General features: G+C 41.3%; 1 protein-coding gene across 3 annotated transcripts in view; it reads left to right on the top strand.

Annotated features, from left to right (window-relative positions):
- Positions 1-1,784: 1,784 nt before the first annotated feature.
- The window catches only part of DUSP22 (dual specificity phosphatase 22), a 71,534-nt gene continuing 50,717 nt past the window's right edge, over positions 1,785-22,601 (top strand). For 2 of the 3 annotated variants that reach the window (XM_081827791.1, XM_081827790.1), the window contains exon 1: positions 1,785-1,940. In XM_081827791.1, the coding sequence (XP_081683917.1) occupies positions 1,851-1,940 (90 nt within the window). In that variant the 5' untranslated portion in view covers positions 1,785-1,850. The remainder of the gene's footprint in view (positions 1,941-22,601) is intronic. The other variant, XM_081827794.1, reaches the window with a different exon arrangement.

The raw sequence follows: 22,601 nt of genomic DNA, 5'->3' as shown, positions 1-22,601 counted from the left end.
TAGGTGTTCAGAATGGTTTGATCCCTATCCAGCTGAATTCCTGAGAGGAGACGAAATCCAGGTCTCCTACTCCTCCGCCATCTTGCTCCGCCCCCCCAAGGCGTCCCTATTAAACAAATCTTTAAAATTCAAATCTTGGGCAGGACCAGAATTCAGAAGATTCTGCCCTAGAGTGTCAGGGGGCTGCTTTGGAGCACTCCACCAGCTGCTCCTCCTCCTTCCACCGTTTGCTGCCCCGCCTCGTCCGTGCTCTTCTGTGCGCCCAGCTTGTTGTTGCTTCTCCACTCGGGCTAAAATATACATGCTGGTGGCGATTGGGAAAATTGCCTTTTGGTGAGAATGTGGAAGCTGGCTGCCAGTGGGATCCTAAATGATTCTAGTTCCTGTTCAATTCAAACTTACTGATGCCAAAACTTGTGATAGTTGTGGGGCAGAGGGGAGTGTTTGGAATTTAGTCCTATATGTGTGACGTAGATGGCTGTTACGCACATCTGAATTTGAAGCTTGAGATGGTTGGAGCAACGAAGAAGGTCTTAAAACCAACATTTTAATATTACTTTTAAAGACTTTTTTTTTTTTGACTTTAAAGTGGTACATGTTTATTGCAGACCTTTTAGGAAAGTTTTTCAGTCTCTGCATGATCATCAGGGCTTCTTAAAATTGCCGATTCCTCTTAGGGTCATGAGATCTAGCCCAGCATCATTAGGCTCTGTGCTAAGCATAGAGTCTGCTTCTCTTCCTCTGCACCCCCCCAATAAACAAACAAACAAATCTTAAAAAAAAAGAACCTGCAGATTCCTCAGCCTTGTCATAGACCTTGAACTAAGTTGAAGCCCCAACTTAGTTCATAGGCATGTTAAACTTTCAGAACCTCTTGTGTTGACTATACCAGAAAAACTATTTAAAAAGTTTTGAAACACTTGTAATTCCATCTTTTCAAGATTGTCACTGTTAGAGCTAATTCCCTATAGTAGTTTTCCCTCTGTATGTGTGTTTGTCTTTATTATGTTTTTATAAATTGAGTTCACATTGTATTTACACCCTGCTTAACATTATATCCTAAGCATTTTCCCATGTCATTAATATTCTCTAGAAACATGATAAGTAAATATTTGAGTCAGTCCATTTTACCCTGTATCATTTAAAAAGCTTGTCCCAGCTCAGGACATGGGCACGTGGGGAGTCTTTTCTTGCTGGACCCCTGTTTTGTAGATTAGCAGAAGGGTTTCAACTTGAGGATATTTATTCAGTCTTTCTTATGCAGCATTAGGTAGGAGCATTAGAAGGGAATGTAAATTTTGGTGTCTCCTTAGTTTCATATGCAGATAATTAGTTAACTGATAACTTACTCTGTTTGGGATTTCCAGAAAATGTTCCATTTTTACTTTTGCCCTGAAGTGAATTGTAGATGTTATAAACCACAGTCTAATCTGCGTTTAAACCATCCCTGCCTTTGACATCAGGGTACATAGTAAGTGGGTCTTTTGTATGTGATTTTAACTTAGATTATTAATCATTAATAACAAACAGCAACTACAAAATGACCTCATAGGTTCACTTTCTTTAAACAGCAACAATCGTGATTACAATGTTTATTAATATAAATACATTTCAAATTTTAGGTGACCACTTTGTATCAAAAAAATCTGACAATCAGAAATAAATTTAGTCATCTACAAAATACATTAAAGCAATAGTCCTAAATTCCCTAGGTCTAGATTTATTCTGGGTATGGTGAATTATGGAAGTTTCAAGAAAGAAATATGCAAGGCATTTTGTATTTTTTCCTGGCTAAACTTTACAAATAATTCACTTGCAGAGAAGAATAAAATCGTCATCTTCTTTCTTCTATGACAGATGCCAGAGATGCAGAGCAATTGAGCAAGAACAAGGTGACACACATTCTGTCTGTCCACGATAGTGCCAGGCCTCTGTTGGAGGTAAGGGAAAGCTAAGTGCATGGGTCTTTATTTGTATATATGTACATATGTATATATTTGTATGTATGAGTGCATAGGACATTAATGAGGGCAGCCACATTCTCTCTGACCCCAGTGTGCCCCTATTAATGTTGTGCACCTGTAGCCATATTAATTTTGTTTCGAGGCCATATTTGTGTGTATGCCCAGTCTGTGGCATGGCGGAAGAGTGTATTCTTTCTCTGATTATTTTCCCCGCTACATTGCTAGCTCAGCTTCCTTGGCTTTCTTGACTCAATGCCAAAGAATAAGCTGTTGCTACATTTACTTCTAGATTTTAAGGACATTTAAAACTCATTTGCATTCCCTTCAATATTATCCCTGGTTTTAGAATCCAAAAGAATTCAGGATGCTCATTTCTTAATTTTTTTTTTTTTTTTCCATTTAAGCTCAGTTATCTACCATTTACATTTAAAGACAAAAGACCATGGAAGATAAATTGTCACTGGAGATTTCCAGGGCTTCTGATACAGAGACTTATCTGTGTAGAAGCTATTGTTAAGGTTTAGGTTTTCGAGTAAACAGGGTGTGTCTGCCTGTACACTAATTCCAAAAACATCTTCGCATCTTAAATTTTATGCTAATGGATGGTTTGAGCTGTTGGCCAGGAGTAAAATCTATTTCTGTTTATTAGCCTCGACAGAGCCCAAGTGACCTTTTTTAAGAAAAAAAAATACATGTTTGGTTGTGATGCCTATGTGTTCTTCTGTTTTAGGGTGGGGTATTGGAAGGGGAGGGGTGACTTGTTCTGGAAGAAATAATCCTAGTTCAAGCTGTTTTCATTTAAATTCATATTATGCAAGAGCAGGTAGTATACTTTTTATTTTAAATTTATCTATTTTCCTTAGCCATTACAGCTGCCGGCTTTCAGATAGTGTAAAAGAAATGAGGACATGGAATAATAAGTGATTCCATTAAATGTTATAGTACCAGAGAACCATGGGTGGTGAAGAAACCTCAGTTCACTTCTCCAGATTGGTGAACTCATACTTCCTTCTGTTGTTTCGGCTGTTTTTTTTTTTTTTTTAAGGTGTTATAATTTGTGTTACAACATGATTTTGTTGGAAACGATAACAACAGCACATCATTTTTTTGGAGATTAACAGTTCCTTTGAAAATGGCTACTCCGTTTCTTCATCCATCAACAATAGTTTATATTTAAAATATAGCCAAGCTATGGCCAAGATAATAAGTTAAATGCAAACTGGTCATGATTGACTTCCTCTTTAAATCACAAGATGAGGCTTGAGGCTTCCTTTATTTTAATAAATCACATAGATGTCCTTCCCACCCTCACCCTCCAGGCCTGCCTTACTACTTTATGTTTCATTTAATGGAACACATTGCCATGTATGAACATGGCCCTTAAATCTGTTCACATTGTAACTTCTGTTTAGCTGCAAGACCTTCATGTGTTAGAAATTAAAAGAGCTCTAGTCTTTATTTGTCCAGCCTCCTCCAGGTTACATGTGGGAAACAAAGGGCTAGAAGGTAAAGTAGGTGGGACTGTAACCCTGTAAAAAGAGACACTGTTTGTGTAAAAACCTTAGAGCTGGAGGAAAACTGCATTTCCCTCATCAGTATTCCTTTTTATCCCCTCATATTTCAGTCTATAAGGACAAATGCTGCCTTGAAAAAAAAAAAAAGGAGAAATTCTGTGCCTTTTCTTCAGAGACAGCTTTTACTTAGCGGCATCCTGTTGTAGTCTTTGAATGCTATTATTACCTCAGCTTGATAATAAGTACTTTTCTTTGATTTCATATTCATTAAGAGTTAGACCATCATTTCATAGCCTAATTTAGGTTAATGTTGCCCCTCTTATTTTGTTCATTTTTGAGTTCACAAATAATTCATGGATACATTCTTATAAAAAAATTAAAACAGTACCTCTCTGATTGCACAAGTGGGGAAAACTCAGGCACCAAAAGTTATTTGAACTCATATGCTCACATTAAGTTACTGGGATAGAAGAGGTTTGCCAGGGTCCCAGAAGTTTCAGAACTTTGTTTAGCCCTCTGCCTATGCATAAAGGCACTCTTCTGTCTTAAATTCTTTTTTTAGGACTTTATTTATTTACTTGAGATAGAGAGAGAGCACAGCAGGGGGAGCAGTGAAGGGAGAGGGAGAAGCAGGCTCCCTGCTGAGCAAGGAGCCTGACTTGGGGCTCAATCCCAGGACTTTGTGGGGCTCGATCCCAGGACTCTGGGACCATGACCCGAGTTGAAGGCGGATGCTTAATGGACTGAGCCATCCAGGCGCCCTCTGTCTTAAATTTTAAATTCAGTTCCAGAAGTCACGATCTCACACAGCCTGAGATGAGTCAGGGAAAATGTTTGGAGTTGGAGGGAATTGAAGGATGGATTTTATTCTTCAGCAGCTCTGTGTTATGCTGGCCTTGATCATTAGGGGGAAGTAGAGCAGGGATGAAGGTGAGAGGGCAGACTGTGTGCAGAGCCAAGCAACTGCATTAGCTGAACCCCAACCTGATAAGGGGCCCTAATAAAAGGTGGAAGGATAAGGGATGCTGGGACCTCCTTCATGTTCTGAGATCTTCAAAGCTCCACGCATGTTTATTGAATAAGCCCTAACTTACTCTGGGCAGCACTAGTCTGGGGCTGGGCTGGGAGCGGCAAGGTTGTTATTGTTTAAAATTGAAGAGTTTCAGTGCTACTGATTCCATGCAGGAGTTCTCCAAGCCCTGCTGCCATGTAGCTATATATTGGTCACTACACTGTAGGTACTTCTTTGGTTCATTTCCAACAAATATCTGAATGGGTTTAAAAGCACTGGGTGCTTGGGGCGCCTGGGTGGCTCAGTTGGTTAAGCGACTGCCTTCGGCTCAGGTCATGATCCTGGAGTCCCTGGATCGAGTCCCGCATCGGGCTCCCTGCTCGGCAGGGAGTCTGCTTTGTCCTCTGACCCTATCCGCTCTCATGTGTTCTCTTTCTCTCATTCTCTCTCTCTCAAATAAATAAATAAAAAATCTTTAAAAAAAAAAATAAATAAAAAATAAAAGCACTGGGTGCTTAACATCAAGTATCCAACACTTTTATAATCATTAGGTATGCTCTTATTGTGATGGAGGCTAAATGAGAGAGGGGTCATATTGTGCAATGTGGTTTCTAGAACAGAGGTCATAGGTCAAGGGCTTCGTGAAGATTCTAAAAGGATAGACTGTTGAACAGTATGCCTGGGATATGATGCTTTTCAAAAAAATAAAGAAGGTCAGAGAATTTAGCACACCATAGGCTCCTCCAGAAGATTCACAGATTTATTGACAGAATAAAACTTTCAAGTTCTGCATTGAAGACATACATTTATCAATCTTTCTAAATAGGGAACCAGTTTGCGTGTGTGCCTGCTTACATAACACACTACCTATTAACATCCCATGGGACTATATTCTGCTGAATACAGTCATGGACATTCAGATTAAGAAGGACTCAGGAAAGGGGTCTGCTATCCCTCAAAGTCCAGGGTGAGCCTCCGGGGTGAGCACTTGTTCAGAGGGATGCTTACATAACTAGTAAGCTAAGGCAACTGTGGTCAAGGAAAGGGTGCCAAACCTGATCTTATTACCAAATGAGGCTGCCTTAGTATAGATTATTGTGAGAACCTAGTATTTATAGAATGGAAGATTGCACAGTTTTTGTACCTGTTGCATCCTCTGTGGTCATAATGACTTGTAACCTGTTGTAACACCTGACCAATGACAATACTATAAAGTGCACTTGCCATGAAAAGCCTCATGGATATGCTATATACATCTTTAGTTATTATGCATTTATTGATTTTACTTTGGGAGGGACTTTGAAGGAACTCGTGACTTGGTTGACTTCAGTTAGATTAGATGTGATTTCTACTATTTGGGTACTTTTTAGACAGGTCTCCCAACATAGTGTTAGCAGGGTTTTGTACCCTTTCTAGCAACCCTATAGGCAGAAAGAAATGCAAGAATTAAAGGTACTGTTCTCAGGCCTTTGCAGTGGTGGGGACTCACCTTGCCTCTGGTCATTTAGTGAAGCCAGGTGATATTTGGTGCTTCCTTGGTGGATGAGTCAAGATTTGTTTATCCTTTGAACCATGGGGCAAGGTGGTAAGCCAAGAGAAGGAGGTCCAAAGCCCCAATTCCTGTTTCTCCAGAAGAGTATCTGAGGAGTAGATCTTCCAAAGTGAAGATTCTTAGAAACAGTAGAAACTTAGGGGCCTTTATATTCACTTGAGTGAGCCCTAAACTAATATCTAAGATTCTGAAGAGCTCTGATGGCCTTTCCTACTGCTCTGTGTTTGATATAGACATCCCCAGCCGAACAGAGTCCCAGGGATCACTTACCTTGATTCTATCACTGTGTAGACAAAGAAGCTGAAGTTCCGAGACATAAAGGGACTTGCCCACAATTCCATAGTTGGTCCGGGTAGCTTGGGAGGAACCTGGGTCTTCTTTCCCAGGCCAGAGATTTCCCCAGAGTGCCTTACTGTCTTGATCCTCTCCTTGCATGACTGATGCTTGTGAGTCTGCCAGTAGGTACTGCAATATCGGCTTTGGAAAGGGTTATACTATTTGTGTCCTTATTGGCAATGTATGAAAGTTCCTGTTTTCCCATAGTATCTCCTGCACAGAATTTTATTCTTCATCACTATTAATTAGCAAAATTTTTGTTTTGTTTTATTTGCTGTGAATGCCATCCTCACACTGTTGAGACTCTTGTCCAGACAGTTTATCCCTTTGAAAACAGGGAGTGATTGATTGATTGATTGGTTGAGCTCCTGCTACGTGCCAGGCCCTGGGACAGATGGTGGAGATAACAGAAGTGAAGCAATCCCAGTATTTGCCCTGATGAAGGCCTTAGAGTATAAACAAGATATATATTATGGATATTTAATAAATACTACTAATAATTAAGTCCAGTGAAGGAAGAGTTCTGGCTCCAGGATAGGCCCCCAGTGCTAGGAGACAAGTAGGAACAGAGGCTGTGGAAGCTCAGAGAACAAGGTCCCTCTGCCACATGAATCTGGAGGCATTTGATGGGGTTTTTGGAAGTGACTTCGTTGGGACTTTTGGAAGTGAAGTTTTTGGAAGGGAATTTGAAAAATCTGGTCAGTGGCAGTCCAGCCAGGAGGAAGCTGGTAGTGCCAAGACCTGACTTCTGGTAGAGCTCTGACCCCGTGACAGCCACACCAATCACTTTCAATCCTCCAAAAACTCAGAGCCCATCAAGGCAGATGGCATTGTCCTGGTTCCTTCATAGCAGAATCAGACCTGGTGACGTGCTCACATCACCTCCGACAAGTGGCAGGGCCAGGGGGAAAAAAATTAATTGCCACATTTATTAATTTCAAATAGGAATTAAGTCCAGACCCATAATTAAAATATTTAAGGGGAAAAAAGCCTTGTCTGTTTCTATGTTTAGGACTTGGTTGGGGGGTTGCTTGCTTTTGCTGGGGTGTTTCCTTATTTGTGACTTGTGTTTTCAGTGCCTGCTGATGGCTCCAGATATGTAGGATGGTGAAAACTCGTGTCACAAAGACAGGCCTTTTCATATCAGGAACCCCATATTGTTTATAGGTGCTGAGGAAGTAATGTTGAGCAATGAAAGATTTCTCCCTTCCCCTGAAAAAAGAAACAGAACTCTATCTTTCTAATGTAAAATTTTCAGAGTTTGTTTCATTTTTCATTCTGTGTATTTAACCAGAGCACCTGCAGGAAACAAAACTATTTTTTGCTATCAACAAAAATGCTTTAAAAAGTATTCTTATTCCTTCACTGGACTAATTCTCCAGATAGTTTTAATTTTTAAATGATGTGTATTTTAGGATTAAATAGAAAAACAGTAGTTTATATGCATATATTCAAACCAGGGTATTGTATGTATATCAGGTAGGTTTTTGAGCTTGAGTTCAGCTTGGATATGTATTCTTTCCATTTTAAGTTGTGACTTTTATACTTTGAACCACCGAAGTTTTTTTTGTTTTTTTTTTCAAAGAAAAGTCATAGAAGGCACTTATTCCTGGTGGTTCTGTTTTATATTTCCTTTAACACTAAAGACATTTTTTTGAGGTGCCCAGGCTCCCAATTCAATTTTGTTAGTTTTGTTTATAGTTGGGCATGTCTTCTGGTTGTAATACTTACTGTTATCTACATATCTGTACTGCTGTCTTCATTACTCACTTATTAGAAAACTCTCACCAAGGTGGGATGTTCAGTCTACTTGGGCAGCGGTGATGGGAGACTGAGAGGCTCCTTGGCAGACCTTGATCATCTGCTATTATGTCTGTCTGGTGACCCACCCCATTTTACTACCTCAAAAGTTTAGCTGGTTTCCCAAGTGTAAAGCAAACTAGAACCAAGGTGTTAAATGGCATTTAAAGTTTAACAAACTATGCTTCATGTGTTCTTTTCTCTTCCACCCTCTTGCCTGCCCAAGCCCTACCCTTCCTCACAGCTCGGCCCTCGCTCTCCTTCTGAGAAGGACACTCCCAGTGCCCTCCAACCTCAGGACTTCTTCCCTTTTCTCTATAATATTTGTAGTTTGTACTCTTAACTGGGTTGTGAATTGTATGCACTCCGACAGCTTCTATAGTCTACTGAATGGCTATTTAACCACTGTTTGATGAACTAGCTGTTCACTGCCTGTGTCCAAGCTCCTCAGCTGGCCTCAGGCCCACTTCAGGCAGGTGCCACTTTGGGATTTCTTTGGTCTTCCCCAGCACTCAGCCTGGGTCTGCACACAGGGGCCGCCCTGCAGATGCTTACTGATGAACTGAGAGCCACATGCATTTTCAGCTCCATTCCAAAGTGAGAAATCATGTCTTTGGTCATTTGTGGCTCATTGAGGGGTGTGAAAGAAGAGCTGCACCAAGAATGATTTAGCCATGAGTAGTAAGTGAAGCCAGAGGATCTGGTTAATGCAATGCAGCCTCATTTATGTGGGTTGTTTGTTCTGTTCCTCACTTGTCAGTAAGTGTTAGCAAATATAGATGTACTGTCTTATGGAGCTCTTGTGGACTCTAGTTCAGAATTACCTCTTGCTGATTTATAACCCAGAATCCCCTGTGACACTTCTGTGACTTTCTGATTGATTTCTTAAGGATCCTTCAGCTACCTTTGGTTTGCATTAGAAGCTTGGTCCTACAAGGAGGAAAGTACATCTAAAACGCAGTGAATGATCAGTTGAAAGGTTTGCTACAGCCAAGGCAGCATGCTTGAAGTGCAGGCAGAAATGGTTGAGGCATTGTTTCAGATTTCAAGGAGCTTATAGCCAGATCGTGAACATTCAAGGTACAGGGGCTTGTGTTCTGGCTCAGGAGGAAGATCCTTATTGCCTGTGGTCCTCCTTTGGCAGCCACACAGGCAGACTTGCATGGTGTCACCCCCTAGCTCTGGTACCCGTGTCAGTCCTCAGCTCTCGGGACCCAAGGGCCCACCCTGCTCATGACCTTCAAGTCACAGGAGCTATAGGCCACATTTCCCATAACATATTTCCCCTAGGAGGATAGATAATTGATGAAAGTCACACATTTCATCTTGTACCCACAGAGGTATGGGCAACGATGTTCACTACAACTCTGTTTGTAATGGCAAAAAATTGGAGCCAGCCCACACATTCAGCAGAAGGGTAGTGCTCAATTAGGATACATCCATATTAAGAAATACTCTGCAGCAATTCAAAAAGAAGAGGCAGGTTTATATGTATGCATGGGGAAACGTTAATTCTTAAGCAAAAGAAGCAAGTTGTAGAATAATATCCACAATATGATCCCATTTATGTAAAACTAAATATTAGTTATATATTTCTGTGGGTACATATATATGCTTGTAAGTGCACAGGTAAGGGTCTAGAAGGACCATACTAGATTCCTCAGAATGGTGAAGTGGAATAGGATGGGAGAAGAGGGTAGGAAGGACGAGTTTCACTTTTGTCTTTATTTTTATTTATTTTTCACAATGGGAGTATCTTCATAATTTCTCTTTGAATGAAGAGGGGTAGGGAAGGAAGGTAGGCAGGTGGGTGACCATACTCTTGGTGTCTGTAGTAGTGACTAGTAGATTCCATTTGGATGTTCAGGTTTGGCCAGAATGGGTTCTGTGGTAACAGTGTTCCCTGTGTATTCATATGTGCATGTTTGACATTACACATGCTGCATCCTTGTCATCCATGATCAGGGGTATAAACCACTCATTTCAATCATCTTAATCTTAAAAGGGAGAAGATAGCCCAAGACAAACCTTTCAACTGTATAGATTTTATTTTCAGTATCAGTTATCCTCTACTTGATTGTTTCACTTAAATGAGTTTATGTCCTTTCTTAAGATTCACAGATTCCCTAGTGCTGCAGCTTGAAGCATTGGGCAAGATTTCCTACTTGGATTGGCCATTGTATCCATTGTGGATGATTTTAGTTATTATATTGACATTGTAAAAAACATCACACTCTTGAGGTCCAGGGCCTTTGAAAACAAATCATTGTTTGACCATTGTTTTCAGATTGACAGTTGTTTCCAGTGAACCCCAGTTGTTTCACCTCTCTAAGAAAGTCTCTTTGATGCCACCCAAATGTCAATGGTACCTACCATACCAAAGACTTACAGCAGCTTTCATGTGTTGAGGTAAATTTGTTTGAAGCCAACCCCAGACTTAAATAGAAATGACTCAAATAGAAATGATTATGGTAGGTATCGAAAACTGTCTAGTAATTGTTCTTTCTTGAATCAAGCTGTATCTGAGTTCCGTGTGTGTGGGCAGTCAAGTGCATTAGACAGCTCCATCTGGCTGCTGACCCTTCTGTGACAAGCTCATTTGCAAATGGAGTTCTAAAACCAGAATTCCAGCATGAATGGACTAAAAGGGACTTGAAATATTCTAGTACTTCATTGGTTCTAGGGAGGAAACAGTGCTTTTTGTTTCTAAATGAAAGAGACCTATGTTAACCTTTCTTTTCTCTGGCTTTCTAGAACACCCTGCTTTTCAGGTGTGGACCTTCTCTTTAGTACTCAAGCTTACTGACCAGCCTCGCCATGTAACTGAAGACTTTTACAAAACACTCCTGCTAAACTTTTCTCTAAGTCAAGTCCCAGGGTTTTTTTTTTTTTTTTTAACATTTCCTGCTGAGTGCCCTGTCTTGTCCATCTTGCCCTGACTCCCCTGTGTGATCAAGTACTGAGCACATTGTGTGCTGAGTGCTGTGTTTCTGAAGTGGGCTTGCCTTGTTTGCATCCCTCCTTTTCCTCAATGGGAAATATACCAGTGGCAAGATCTCCCGGTATCTCCAAACCAATATCTCAGGAAAAGCATGTAGCACATGGTCTCCCATCTGTGCTTCAGCTGGAGTGATAGTATGCATTGATACAACTATGTAAATTGCCCATAAATGCTGAAGCACAGGGTAGAAGCTCTGCCTATACAAGATTTTCACCCTCATGGACTGGGAAATTTGGGGGAGAATTTGTAAAGAGGGGTGTTTAGGCAGCCTTGCAGGACTAGTATGGTTTGGTTCAGTGGGGAGATATGTCTTGACTAGGAGCAGCCCTTCCGGGCTGGTCAGGAAGGGGGAAATAAGCCCTGGAGCCATAGAAGATGTGTGGAAGTCGGCTGATTATAGAGTGGAGAAGGTGGTCAGCATGGTGGGGGTAAGGGTGGGGCCATATTCAGTTCTCCTTTTGGCTAAATTAGGAGTTATTCCTTCAGATTCAGCAGATGTTTACTGACCTTGTAGCAAGGATTGGGGATAAAATACAAAGAGAAGTAAGATGGCCCCGGTATTTAGAAGAGACAGGCACAGAAATACCTTTAGGGGCACCCCAGGGCACAGAGCGGTTGGAGAGAAGAAGCTCTGGTGCAGATATAATGCACTTCTGCAGTTCTTTGGCCATCGGCCCTTAACAAGAAGCTCTTAGTCATGACTGTGCTGGGTGCTATGAGCACTAGAAGGGGGAGAGTAAGTGACATAGGAGCAAAATCTGGAAAGCTTTAATAGGGACCCAGTTTTGCTAAGGAGTTTAAAAGGGAAGAGCAGCTTAGTTTGGAAGAAACAATCAAAGTGAGCATCCTGGGGGAAATATGTTTCTGGTTCCAGGTTAGGACAGCACAGCGTGTGGCTGGCAGACCATCGAGATGGTGATGATGATGCTCAGGTATCGTGGTGGTCGTGGCAGAGGACATCTAGCCCAAGGAGACTGAACAGGTTTCAGACTCCTTGGGTGAAGGGCCTTTGGGTCTGCAGTCAGAGTTGGAATGAGAAGTTAAAAGTGGTTGGTTGGTTGGTTGGTTGGTTGGTTAAGACCCAAAGCTGAAGGGCCTTTGGGTCTGCAGTCAGAGTTGGAATGAGAAGTTAAAAGTGGTTGGTTGGTTGGTTGGTTAAGACCCAAAGCAGGGTATAATGGTTCTATAGGTGCTGTTGTTTTTAGCCATAAGAAAAAGAATGATTTAAATGTAGCTTGGTTTACTGAAGACTGGTCTAAGCAAATTTGCCATTTTCAGGTGCCCCTAATAATTCAACGCTGGTAGGCACTGCAGGTGGACCTTGTGCCCGCCGCAGCTGCAAGGGAAGTGATCCAAACTGACTTTAAAAGGCCGAGAGTAAAGCAGCGGCACCTCGCTAGTGTCATCATTTCAGTGCTGGCTCAGTGCTCAGGTCAGGCCCATCCTGCTCTTTGAAGGGCCCCCTCTCTGTGGTCTGACTCCTGAGATGTTTTGCAGACCTCTGTGTGTGTGCTGGGGCAGAGGATGCTGTCAGACCCTGGGTTTGAATTGAGAAATTATTTCTCCTTTCAGTTATCACCACAGTTAGTACAGATGTTGAGTTTCAACATTCAGTACTGAGCAGCGGCATCTTCAACTAGCTCTTACCCTCTTTTCTAATGGGAAGACAAATGAAATACATGGTGAAAGTTTGAGCTAGTCAAGCCATACCTGTGTACGGCACTGGTGAGGGAAAAGAAGTAGATGCACCTAAAATCTGAATTAGAGCTTCCTTCTCTGGAGGGCCGAACAGACATGCTTGTTTGCTTCTCAGATTTTTCCCCAATGAAAGGGAGACAATCCGTAAGATTCCCTTGGTGAGAAGCACAGCCAGCTGCCAAAGAAGGGAAAGAACATGTGGGAAAGCTGCCTTTGGGTTGTCCTTTTATCCTTTAAATGGTTGCAAAGAGAGGGTTTTTCTGATATTCTGTGACCATGGAGAAGGTATCTCAGGCAAACAGAGCTGAGCCCAGATCTTGAATTGGGCCTTCTGGTCATGGAAACTATTCCTAGGCACAGTAGTATAGAGATCATTTCAGAGTGTACTGGTTTTTAAAGCCAGTTGGGGCTTAGCAATGGTGGAACTGGTCCAAAATGACTTTCCCTATTTAATGAAATACCTTGTCAAGGAGACCAGCCCCATAGCACCCAAGCAGAAGGCAATTCCAAATCTACTGTAAATGATTAATTTAAACTGCATTATAGAATGCTCCAATACTATGCCCTAAAGAACAAAAATGATCTTGTAGCTAACAAAGTCAGAATAACATTTCCAAGTATTTTTTTTTTTAATGTTCCTTTAAACTGAGGCTAGCCACCTTTTCTCATGGAAACCTCTCTTGCTGTTGCTCCTGCATGCGTGGTGGCAATGTGGTTGAATAGTCTCAACCAGTCATCTTGAGGTCCTGCTGACCCCAGTGAGGGAGGGACCTCTGGCCTCCTTGGTAGCCAGTGCTCACTCACTCCTTGTGAGTCCTACATGGGCTCTAACAAAGGTGGCCTGGGACTTCCTTCTATGCCCAGTGCAAGAGGATGCAGCTGTCAAAATAAAAATAGACCATCAAATTGCTTTCAATGGCAGCAGTGGGGGAGGGAAGATTTGGTGACGTGCTGCCCTTTCAAAGGCAGGCCATGGAATGTTGACCAGCCAATCCTTAATATGCAAGGAAATGTACCCCCCCATTATTTTTGGGAAGTAGGACACCCCTTCTTTACATGAATGTACCATGAAACATAGAAATTTAATGCCATCTCTAATAATCCACGTTTACCTGCATTATAGGTGCTTATGTTCAGGAGAAATGGGAGAGTTACTGTTCTCTGCTCCACTCTTCTCTACCATCCCAGCCCATGGCTCATTCTCACTGCTCTGAGCAACATGGCCCTTCTGTGGCTCACGTGCTGACCTTACCATATGTAGCCTTTGCATGTCATAAGCATTAGCCCTACTCATGTACAACTGGCCAGTTCTCCAGGGCAGGACCCTGCTCTGGGTCAGTGTTTGTTTCATTCTTCAAACCATTTCTAGGTCTGATCCCACATAGAGGAGGTGATATTAGGCCTGAGGGATTATGAATGCTCTTTAGAAAAAGCTTCTTAGCTTTTTCAAAGCTGCACATTACATCCAAGACTGAAGACAGGGGGCAATCTTCAAAGTTGATAACTCACCTTTCAGTGAATTTATCATTCTGTCATAAGTGAGAGAGTCTGAGAACTCATTTGCTTAATAATCTGCAAAAGAGGAGACAAATGACATTCGAAACAATACTGTGTTCCTGCCTGAGTAGGGAGATGCATTTAAGAAGGGAAATAGTCACCTTCTTGCTGAAAAGGTGAGGATGACTCAGGCAGATGTGCTCATCCAGGTCTGGAAGACAAACTGAAGTGTGAGTGTGGCTGTCTCCACTGGTTCTTGTGAGCCGTCTGTTGTCCGCGTTCTGCTGCCTGGTCTGTGCGATGCTGTATTACTCCTAACCCAAGGATGCCATCAAGGGAGAGATGACTGACAACAAACTTGCCTTTTCCATTTATTGAGCACCTTCCAGCTGCACTTAGTGTGTTTCACATATTCCATCTAATTTCTTTGTTAAAAATGCCCTATATTCGAGGAAAATTCCTCTGTCCCTTTCTTTTGCAGAGTAAGGAAGAGAACTGAGCACAACCTATGATTTAGAATACTGCAATTCTAAGAAGGTGGTGTGCTCTATCAGATATCATTTAAATGTAGAAGAAACGTGTGATATGCAAAACAGACCTGAAGCCATCAAAATGACTCTGAAATGTCACTGTCTAGACTGGGCTCAGCACACTTTTTTCTTTTTCTTTTTTTATCAAGGGACAGATAGTAAATATTTTGAGCTTTGTGGGCCCTAAGTTTCCTGTAACATACACTACTTCTCTCCTGTAGCATGAAAGGAGCTGTAGACAATACATAGATGAACAGGTGTGACTGTGTCCCAATAAACGGGCCTTTTTGCCAACTCTGCTGGCATCTTCCAGGAGTCTGTGTGCCAGCCATATGGTGTGGTGTCAGGGCATTTAGAACGGAGCCGGAGCCAGCCTGAGGCTGAAGGAGATGATGTCAGGGAAGGCTCTGTGCATAGGGCTGGTGGGTTACATCAGGGGCGGTTCCACTAAGGAAGTGCCCCTGGGAGGAGTCCTGAAAGAGAAGGGTATTCCAGAGGGGAAACAAACAAACACTGGGGAGAAGAAGGAACTCTGGGGAGGAGTGGACAGGAAAGTACAGAACATTTGGAGAGATTCTCAGGCAGCCTAGGTACCTGGAGTATGGTGACCTGGGGGAGGTGAGCTTAGGAGGTAAGTTGTAGACAGTACTGAAGGATTTTGAAGAAGATCTTTACTTTGCAGACAGGTTGGATCCACTGAATATGTTTTAGCAGCTGAGGCAAATTTACCTTTGTATCTTTTATGTATGGTAGCTGTAGAATGCTCCTGAAGTATCTATTGCTGATTTCTCCTGATTTCCAAGCATCAGTTTTCAACCATGGTAATTTTTTGGTATGGTCATTTATCATTAACATTCATAAAGTAATATTGTAGAATTACTTGGTTTGGAGAGATTGCTGAAACTGGCCCTATTTTCATGAGTCACACTGAATATATCAGCGGTCCTCAGACACAACTGAAATCACAGAAGAGGCTTTCAGTGGTGAGTTGGAGCTGGCGTGAATCTCCCTCACCACCTTCCCATAACCCACCCATGTTGGCTCAAGGAAATTCAATGTGCTGACTATGCCCACTTTAGCCTTTCATTGAAATAGCTTGAGCAAAAATAAGCATTTGGGTCCTCATCTGTTGATCTGACAAGTCAAATGTATGTCGTTTTTTGACTAACCTGAAAGAAGCCAACAGGTGTTGGAGGTTTCTCATTTGCATTTTTTCTCGCAAAATCAAACCAAAGGCTAAATCTTGTCTCTCCACTCCGACCTTCCCACCCCTCCCCACCCCATCAAGTACCACAGAGTTCTTGGAAGTTGTTATTTGTAGTAGTGTTTCCTAAATTTAGCTGGTGCAGGAAGAATCAGTGGCAAATGGGTGCCTGAAGAAAATGCATCTTCAGTTTATAGCCTAGACTCAAAACATATATTATGTAGCACAACTAAAGGACTGTATTTATCTTCTGTGGTGATTTTCTACAGTATTCCTATGAGATTTCTGTTATGGTACAAACAAAAAGGGAGATGGTCAAGAATCTCACCCCCTAGACCTTACCTGTTTTTTTGTTTTTGTTTTTTAGATTTTATTTATTTATTTGAGAGAGAGAGAGAGTGATTAAGAGAACGGGTGGGAGGAGGGGCAGAAGGAAAAGCAGACTCCCCTCAGAGAGGGAGCCTGACGCAGGACTCAACCCCAGGACCCCAGGATCATGACCTGAGCTGAAGGCAGACGCTTAACCGACTGAGCCACCCAGGTGCCCTGTTTTTGTTTTTTTATGCCTACTTCTAGTTCTTAGTCCACAGACATACATAAGTTTTTCCAGATGTAATCTTTCTGCAGATATAATTTCGTATTCTACTTTTTCCTTTTAAAAAGTGTTATTGGCTATGTGAAAATTCTTAAATTGAGGAGAAATAATGATCAAAATCCATGGGCCAGGTCCTAGGTTTGGCATCCATGTATACAGCCTAGGTGGAGATCTTCCTATGCTTTCTCTGGAGTAAGACACTATGAAGAGGTGACTTTAAAAGCAGAGTAAAGCTGTCAAACCTTGCATGTACATCTGAAAGCAATTTCAAGTCAGCAGTTGCCATCTCTTGGGTGTATGACCTTCAGGAGTGTGGTGAGACTAATTTTTTCAGGTTACCTGCCTTTAGGTTTATATGAAAGTGCAGAAGTAGTCAAATTCATAGAGACAGAAAGTAGAATTGGGGGTTACCAGGGTTAATGGGAGTTAGTGTTTAATGGGTACAGAGTTTACATTTGGAAACTAGAAAAAGTTCTAGAGATGAATGGTGGTGATGAGAATGTCAATATACATGATGCCACTGAACTGCATACTTAAAAATGGTTAAAGTGGCAAATTTTATGTTATGTATATTTTACTACAATCATAAAGTACAAAGTGATTGTCTCAAGTGGGAGAGACTTTTGTTTTTTGTAGTGGTATATAAACTGTGGTCTTGCTTCTGATCAAGTGTGGGACAGTCTAAACTTAATTCTTTTTAAATTTCGTTCCTTTTTTGGAGTCAGATTTTTTGATAATTTGGTGAATTAGGTCTAAATGAGGTCCCCAACTTACTTTGCTCAATTCATTAATGGGCATTAGATGATCAGTGTTAATAGAGTTCCGTGTGTAGGAATTGCAGAGTCCAATTCAGTGTACCACCCTGATACCTCATAAATGTGATTGTCAAAGAAAAAATGTCATCTCTTTCAGAGGGCTCCTCCTTTGTACACCCATATTGCCATTGGTATTTGGATGGGATAAGATGAGAAACCAAGATCCAAGATCAGGTCGTTTTTATTAGCAGCTAAAATGATTTTTCCATTGCATAGATTTCCTGATTCTGGCCTCTTAGTGAACTCCATCTCCTACTTAATGTCTCCTCTTATGTTGTGAATAAGTCCTTGTAGAAAATAGTTACATTCTATAACTGGTTTTATTAGCTTTCCTGAGAGAGAGAAAACAGATTCTGAAGGACTTGATCTTTCTTTTCTTTAGAAAAGTAGGATGTCACCTAGGTTCTTCAGAAGCCTCTTACTTATGTTTCAGAAAGAAAAGAACAGTGAATTTTAGAAATTGTACTTGAAACAAGCGAGAGTTTGATCTCTTTACTAGTCCTGAAATCAGAATCTTGCCCCTGCTTTTCAAGTACTTGCCTATGTATCGTTTTAAGTGTAATCTTTAGTTTCAGCCCCAAAGAAAGGCAAAAACCTTACTTTTGGTGGTTACTGTGCTTGTTGAAACAGAAAACAGAAAAATATTAGAACTTTTGAGAATATGGACTTAGAAAGCCTTAAACTTTGTTCAAGAAGAATCTCTGGAATACTTTCTAAACTTTCTTCTCAATTGATGTCTGTTGTCTCTTTCAAAACCTAACACAAAAACTTCACCCCAAAAACTTTCTTGGGATGATCCTATTGAAGTCTGACTTCTTTCCTGTATTTTCCCAATGTTTTTCCACACTATGTAATACTAATTGATGTGTTGCTTGTTATTATGAATATTCAGTGTATATGTAGTCAGTGTAAATATGAGGCTTTTTCTTAATTCTTTGCCTTTTTCCTCTGTCTGGTCCCCACCTTATCAGTATTAATAGCATTCTCAGGATGTATTAGGCCATTCAAAATGCCATGTAGTCAAAAGAAATTTCCTGCTCTTTCTTTGTCCCTCCTAGAAATCAAGACAGTCTTAAAGCATAGACTGAGCCCCTTTCCCTTAACTAAACTGGTTTTTGTATTCTTGGGCCAGCTGCCTAAATTGAAAATCTGCAACTTGACACTTACTAGCCCCACAGAAGTTTAATATTAATTGGCTTTCCACCAATCACTGTTTTGGAACATCATGGAAAGTATTAAATTTTTATCTATTTAATAATTTTATTTCAAAGATAATTTTAGTTTTATGTTTTTTTTTTTTTAGTTTTAGAGGTAGTATGTAGGAGTAAATATCATATAGCAAATGCTATAGGAATAGAAACATGGCTGTTATTTTTTTTTAATTCCAATATAGTTAACATACAGTGTTATATTAGTTTTGGTGTACAATATAGTGATTCAGGGATTCTGTACATTACTCAGTGCTCATCATGATAAATGTACTTTTGATCCCCTTCACCTATTTCACCCACCCCCACACCCACCTCCCCTCTGTTATTTCTTATTACTTATGAATTTTTCAGATTGTTCTAGAATTTTGTTCTAGAATAAGATATTTGTTACTTTTTTACTTCGTTTGCCATGCTTTTCATAATTTAGCTTAACACATCTGTCCTGCCCTGTACTTCTTCTGTCTCTACAAACCTCAGTATTAAAGAATGGTTTTTTTTGGGGGGGAATCCATTAATACTAGGATAATTTTAAGTCTCTCCAGCTTGTAGCACTGAGGTCCTTAATACTGTCCGCACTCTTGCTGCTTTCTGAATTAGTAATTAACTGCCATGAATTGTACATATGTGCAGGCATCTGAAGACTTTTTTCAGGTACTTTATGTTCTGCAGTCTGTGGCCTCCAAGAGAGATACTTTTCGTGCTTTGTTAATGACTAAGCTAAGATAAATAGATATTCTTGGGCGGTGAGCAGCTGAACCTTTTTGACAGTTTTGACTCCTTTCTTTACTGTATTTGCATAGTTTGTTCCCTTCTTATTGTAGATCACGGTGAGCTGATTCTTAACCCAGTCCCATTGGTGTGGACAGTCAGGAGACTGTGTCTGGAGCATGTGCATACAGTGTGCCCTTCCTATGTCATGGCTAAAAGTTCAGCTCTCTTATTTTTATGGTCCCCAGGCATGGGCACTTTATGATATTTTTCTTCCCTTGTACTATTCCTGTAGTGTGATCGTCATGATCTTCATGTTAATTGGTTTTCACCTTGTTCAACAGACATTTAGTGTTTACTATGTGCCAAGGAAGGTTATTGTTGTTGTTCTACTTTTGAGAGAACATGATCTTTTTTTTTTTTAAAGATTTTATTTATTTATTTGAGAGAGAGAGAATGAGAGACAGAGAGCATGAGAGGGAGGAGGGTCAGAGGGAGAAGCAGACTCCCTGCTGAGCAGGAAGCCCGATGCGGGACTCGATCCTGGGACTCCAGGATCATGACCTGAGCCGAAGGCAGTCACTTAACCAACTGAGCCACCCAGGTGCCCGAGAACATGATCTTATGTTTTATATGTTCTCTGTCCTTCCTTAACAGTAGGGGATCCCCAAACTTGTGGCCGAGAGCTACTTTGTTCCTCCTTAGAAGCTTCACAGATGGGAAGCTGTAGCTGCCACATGCCCATCCCAGCTAGTGAGGGTGAGGGGCCCAGCATGGCTGAAAGTGGCCTCCTCATCATCTGTGGGCATGGAGGGAGAGATACCCTTTGCCATCTTCCTGCATCTTGCTCCTGCCTTATGGGGCCAGCAGCCTTTTCTTTTTCTCATCAGGCACCAAAAGGGGGAATGGGACCCCACTCAGGGAACACCTGAAGGAAGTGAAGTGCTTTCCAATCACACTGCCATTGGCATTTATGGTGAATGCTCTTAATAAGCTAGGAGCTATTTAGCCTCCCCTTCTGTTCATTTTCTTCCTTTCCTTCATTTTTTTTTTTTCTTTCCTCCCATCATATGGGCTAGGCTGATTTTAGATCCTGTGAGGATTAAATGGCTGTCAGTCAGCATGTGTGACTGGCAAGCATTTTTATCCTATGTTAGAGGGGATCCACCTCAGCATCCTTGATTGATTGAAGTTGTCCAGGCTGCCAGTCACAGTGGAAGGGAAGGTGGAAACCTTAGAATCCTCCCCATCCTTCTGGAAGGATTGGTCTGAAAGAGGTTGGAGGAAGTGTGTGGGAGGAAAGAATTTCATAAGCTTCTGAGCCTGATCCATGGCAAACTCTCACTTAAGAGTAAAAGAAAAAAGTAAATGAATCATTCCAATGATGGATTTATGAAATGATCAGTATGTGTATCTATGCCCATAAGCCTGCTTGGCCTTGATGGAGGGAAGTAGTGAAATTACTTATTTTTACAGTATCATTTCCTTTTCCATTTTCCTTCCTTTTAAATCACTGCTTTAATACCTCTCTGGGTTTGGAGGTGCTTTAGAATTTCAGACGACTGCCTTGATATTTCCAGCAGAGCACAGTGCCCACTGTCCAGGAAGAAATGAGGACAGAGACAGGAGGCAATTAGGGATGACAAAGTGAAGGTTAAATGAGGGAGAAACATCCTCTGGCCCATCCCTAAACTTTACCCTCAACATGTTCAAGCCTGTTTGGTCTCATGTGAAGTATTCTCACATGGAGAAGCAGTGGTAAAGCTCATCTTCTTCAAGAGCCTTTGTTGGAAGATGTAATGATTGACTGAGAGCTGGAAAAAAAAATGTATGTGGATATGAATTAAGCAGGATTTTTTTTTTTTCTGACCTCTCATAATACTAGGAGGCAGGGAGGGGAATTTTATCTCTTGGGTCTTAGTGACAGACAGCTGATTGCACTCTAAACTGGTTTAAGCAGGAAGGTGCTTGTTAAGAGATAGCGGAGAGCCTATGGTCTCCTCAGAAGAGCTGGAGAAACAGGCTTTCAGCTGAAGTTAAAGGAACAATACTTAGACCACATCACACAACTGGTGAGATCTGCTGCCACGTCTGCCCCCAGAACCACCTGCTTCTACTGCCACTTGCACCTGCCAAGCAGGTGCTCTTTACCCATCTGACTCGTCCCGTGTCCTGTTTCCAAATCCACCTCAAGTAGGTGTGTCACATGATGAAACCCGGTCCTGAGTCTACACCCTAATAGCAAAGGAGGTTGAAAAATATAGGTTAGGGGTGCCTAGGTGGCTCAGTCGTTAAGCGCCTGCCTTCGGCTCAGGTCATGATCCCAGGGTCCTGGGATCGAGCCCCACATGGGGCTCCCTGCTCCTTGGGAAGCCTGCTTCTCCCTCTCCCACTCCCCCTGCTTGTGTTCCCTCTCTCACTGTATCTCTCACTGTCAAATAAATAAAATCTTAAAAAAAAAGAAAAAAAAATATAGGTTACATGGATTCTGTATTGGAAAAGTAGGATTCACAATGTCGGGAAGTATCAAAATGTGGAGGTCTAGAAGGGTTTGGGGCAGCCACAAATTTAGATGTTACTTACAAGAGTACATTCGTAAATACAACATAGAAAAGCCTCATGATATGAATTAACAATAAAATTTTAATGATCAACTGCAAAAAATTCAAATAATTCTAGCAGACATTTTATGACTATTTGCTGAGGGACTTGTGGTAGTCTATATATTTCTATATATTTCCCCTTCATTTACCCTCTTAGGTGGTTATTTTTTCAGTGTTTGATGTGTTTCTTCCCCTACTTTATTATCCATGACACGGTGGCAAGATCCTATGAGATTAGGCTATCAAAGGAGGAAGGGTTTAAAAATGGTTCCTCTAAGTCCTCACAGAACCATATTCTTTTGCAAAGGTTGCTGAGATTTCTAGATTTTCTATTTTTACATGACACTGAAGACCTTTGGAACTATACTTTAAATCCCTCTGAAGAAGAAACAACCAGTTTTTTTTAAAGATTTAATTAATTAACTAATTAATTAATGTATTTATTTGCGAGAGATAGAGCACAAGCAGGGGGAGGGGCAGAGAGACAAGTAGACTCCCTGCTGAGCAGGGAGCCCAAGGCAGGGCTCAATCTGAGGACCCTGAGACCATGACCTGAGAAGT

The sequence above is a fragment of the Leptonychotes weddellii genome, chromosome 8 (genome assembly GCF_054177405.1).
Source record: "Leptonychotes weddellii isolate Sample4059 chromosome 8, ASM5417740v2, whole genome shotgun sequence".
Lineage (NCBI taxonomy): Eukaryota > Metazoa > Chordata > Mammalia > Carnivora > Phocidae > Leptonychotes > Leptonychotes weddellii.
This window is presented reverse-complemented; position numbering and strand designations above follow the sequence as displayed.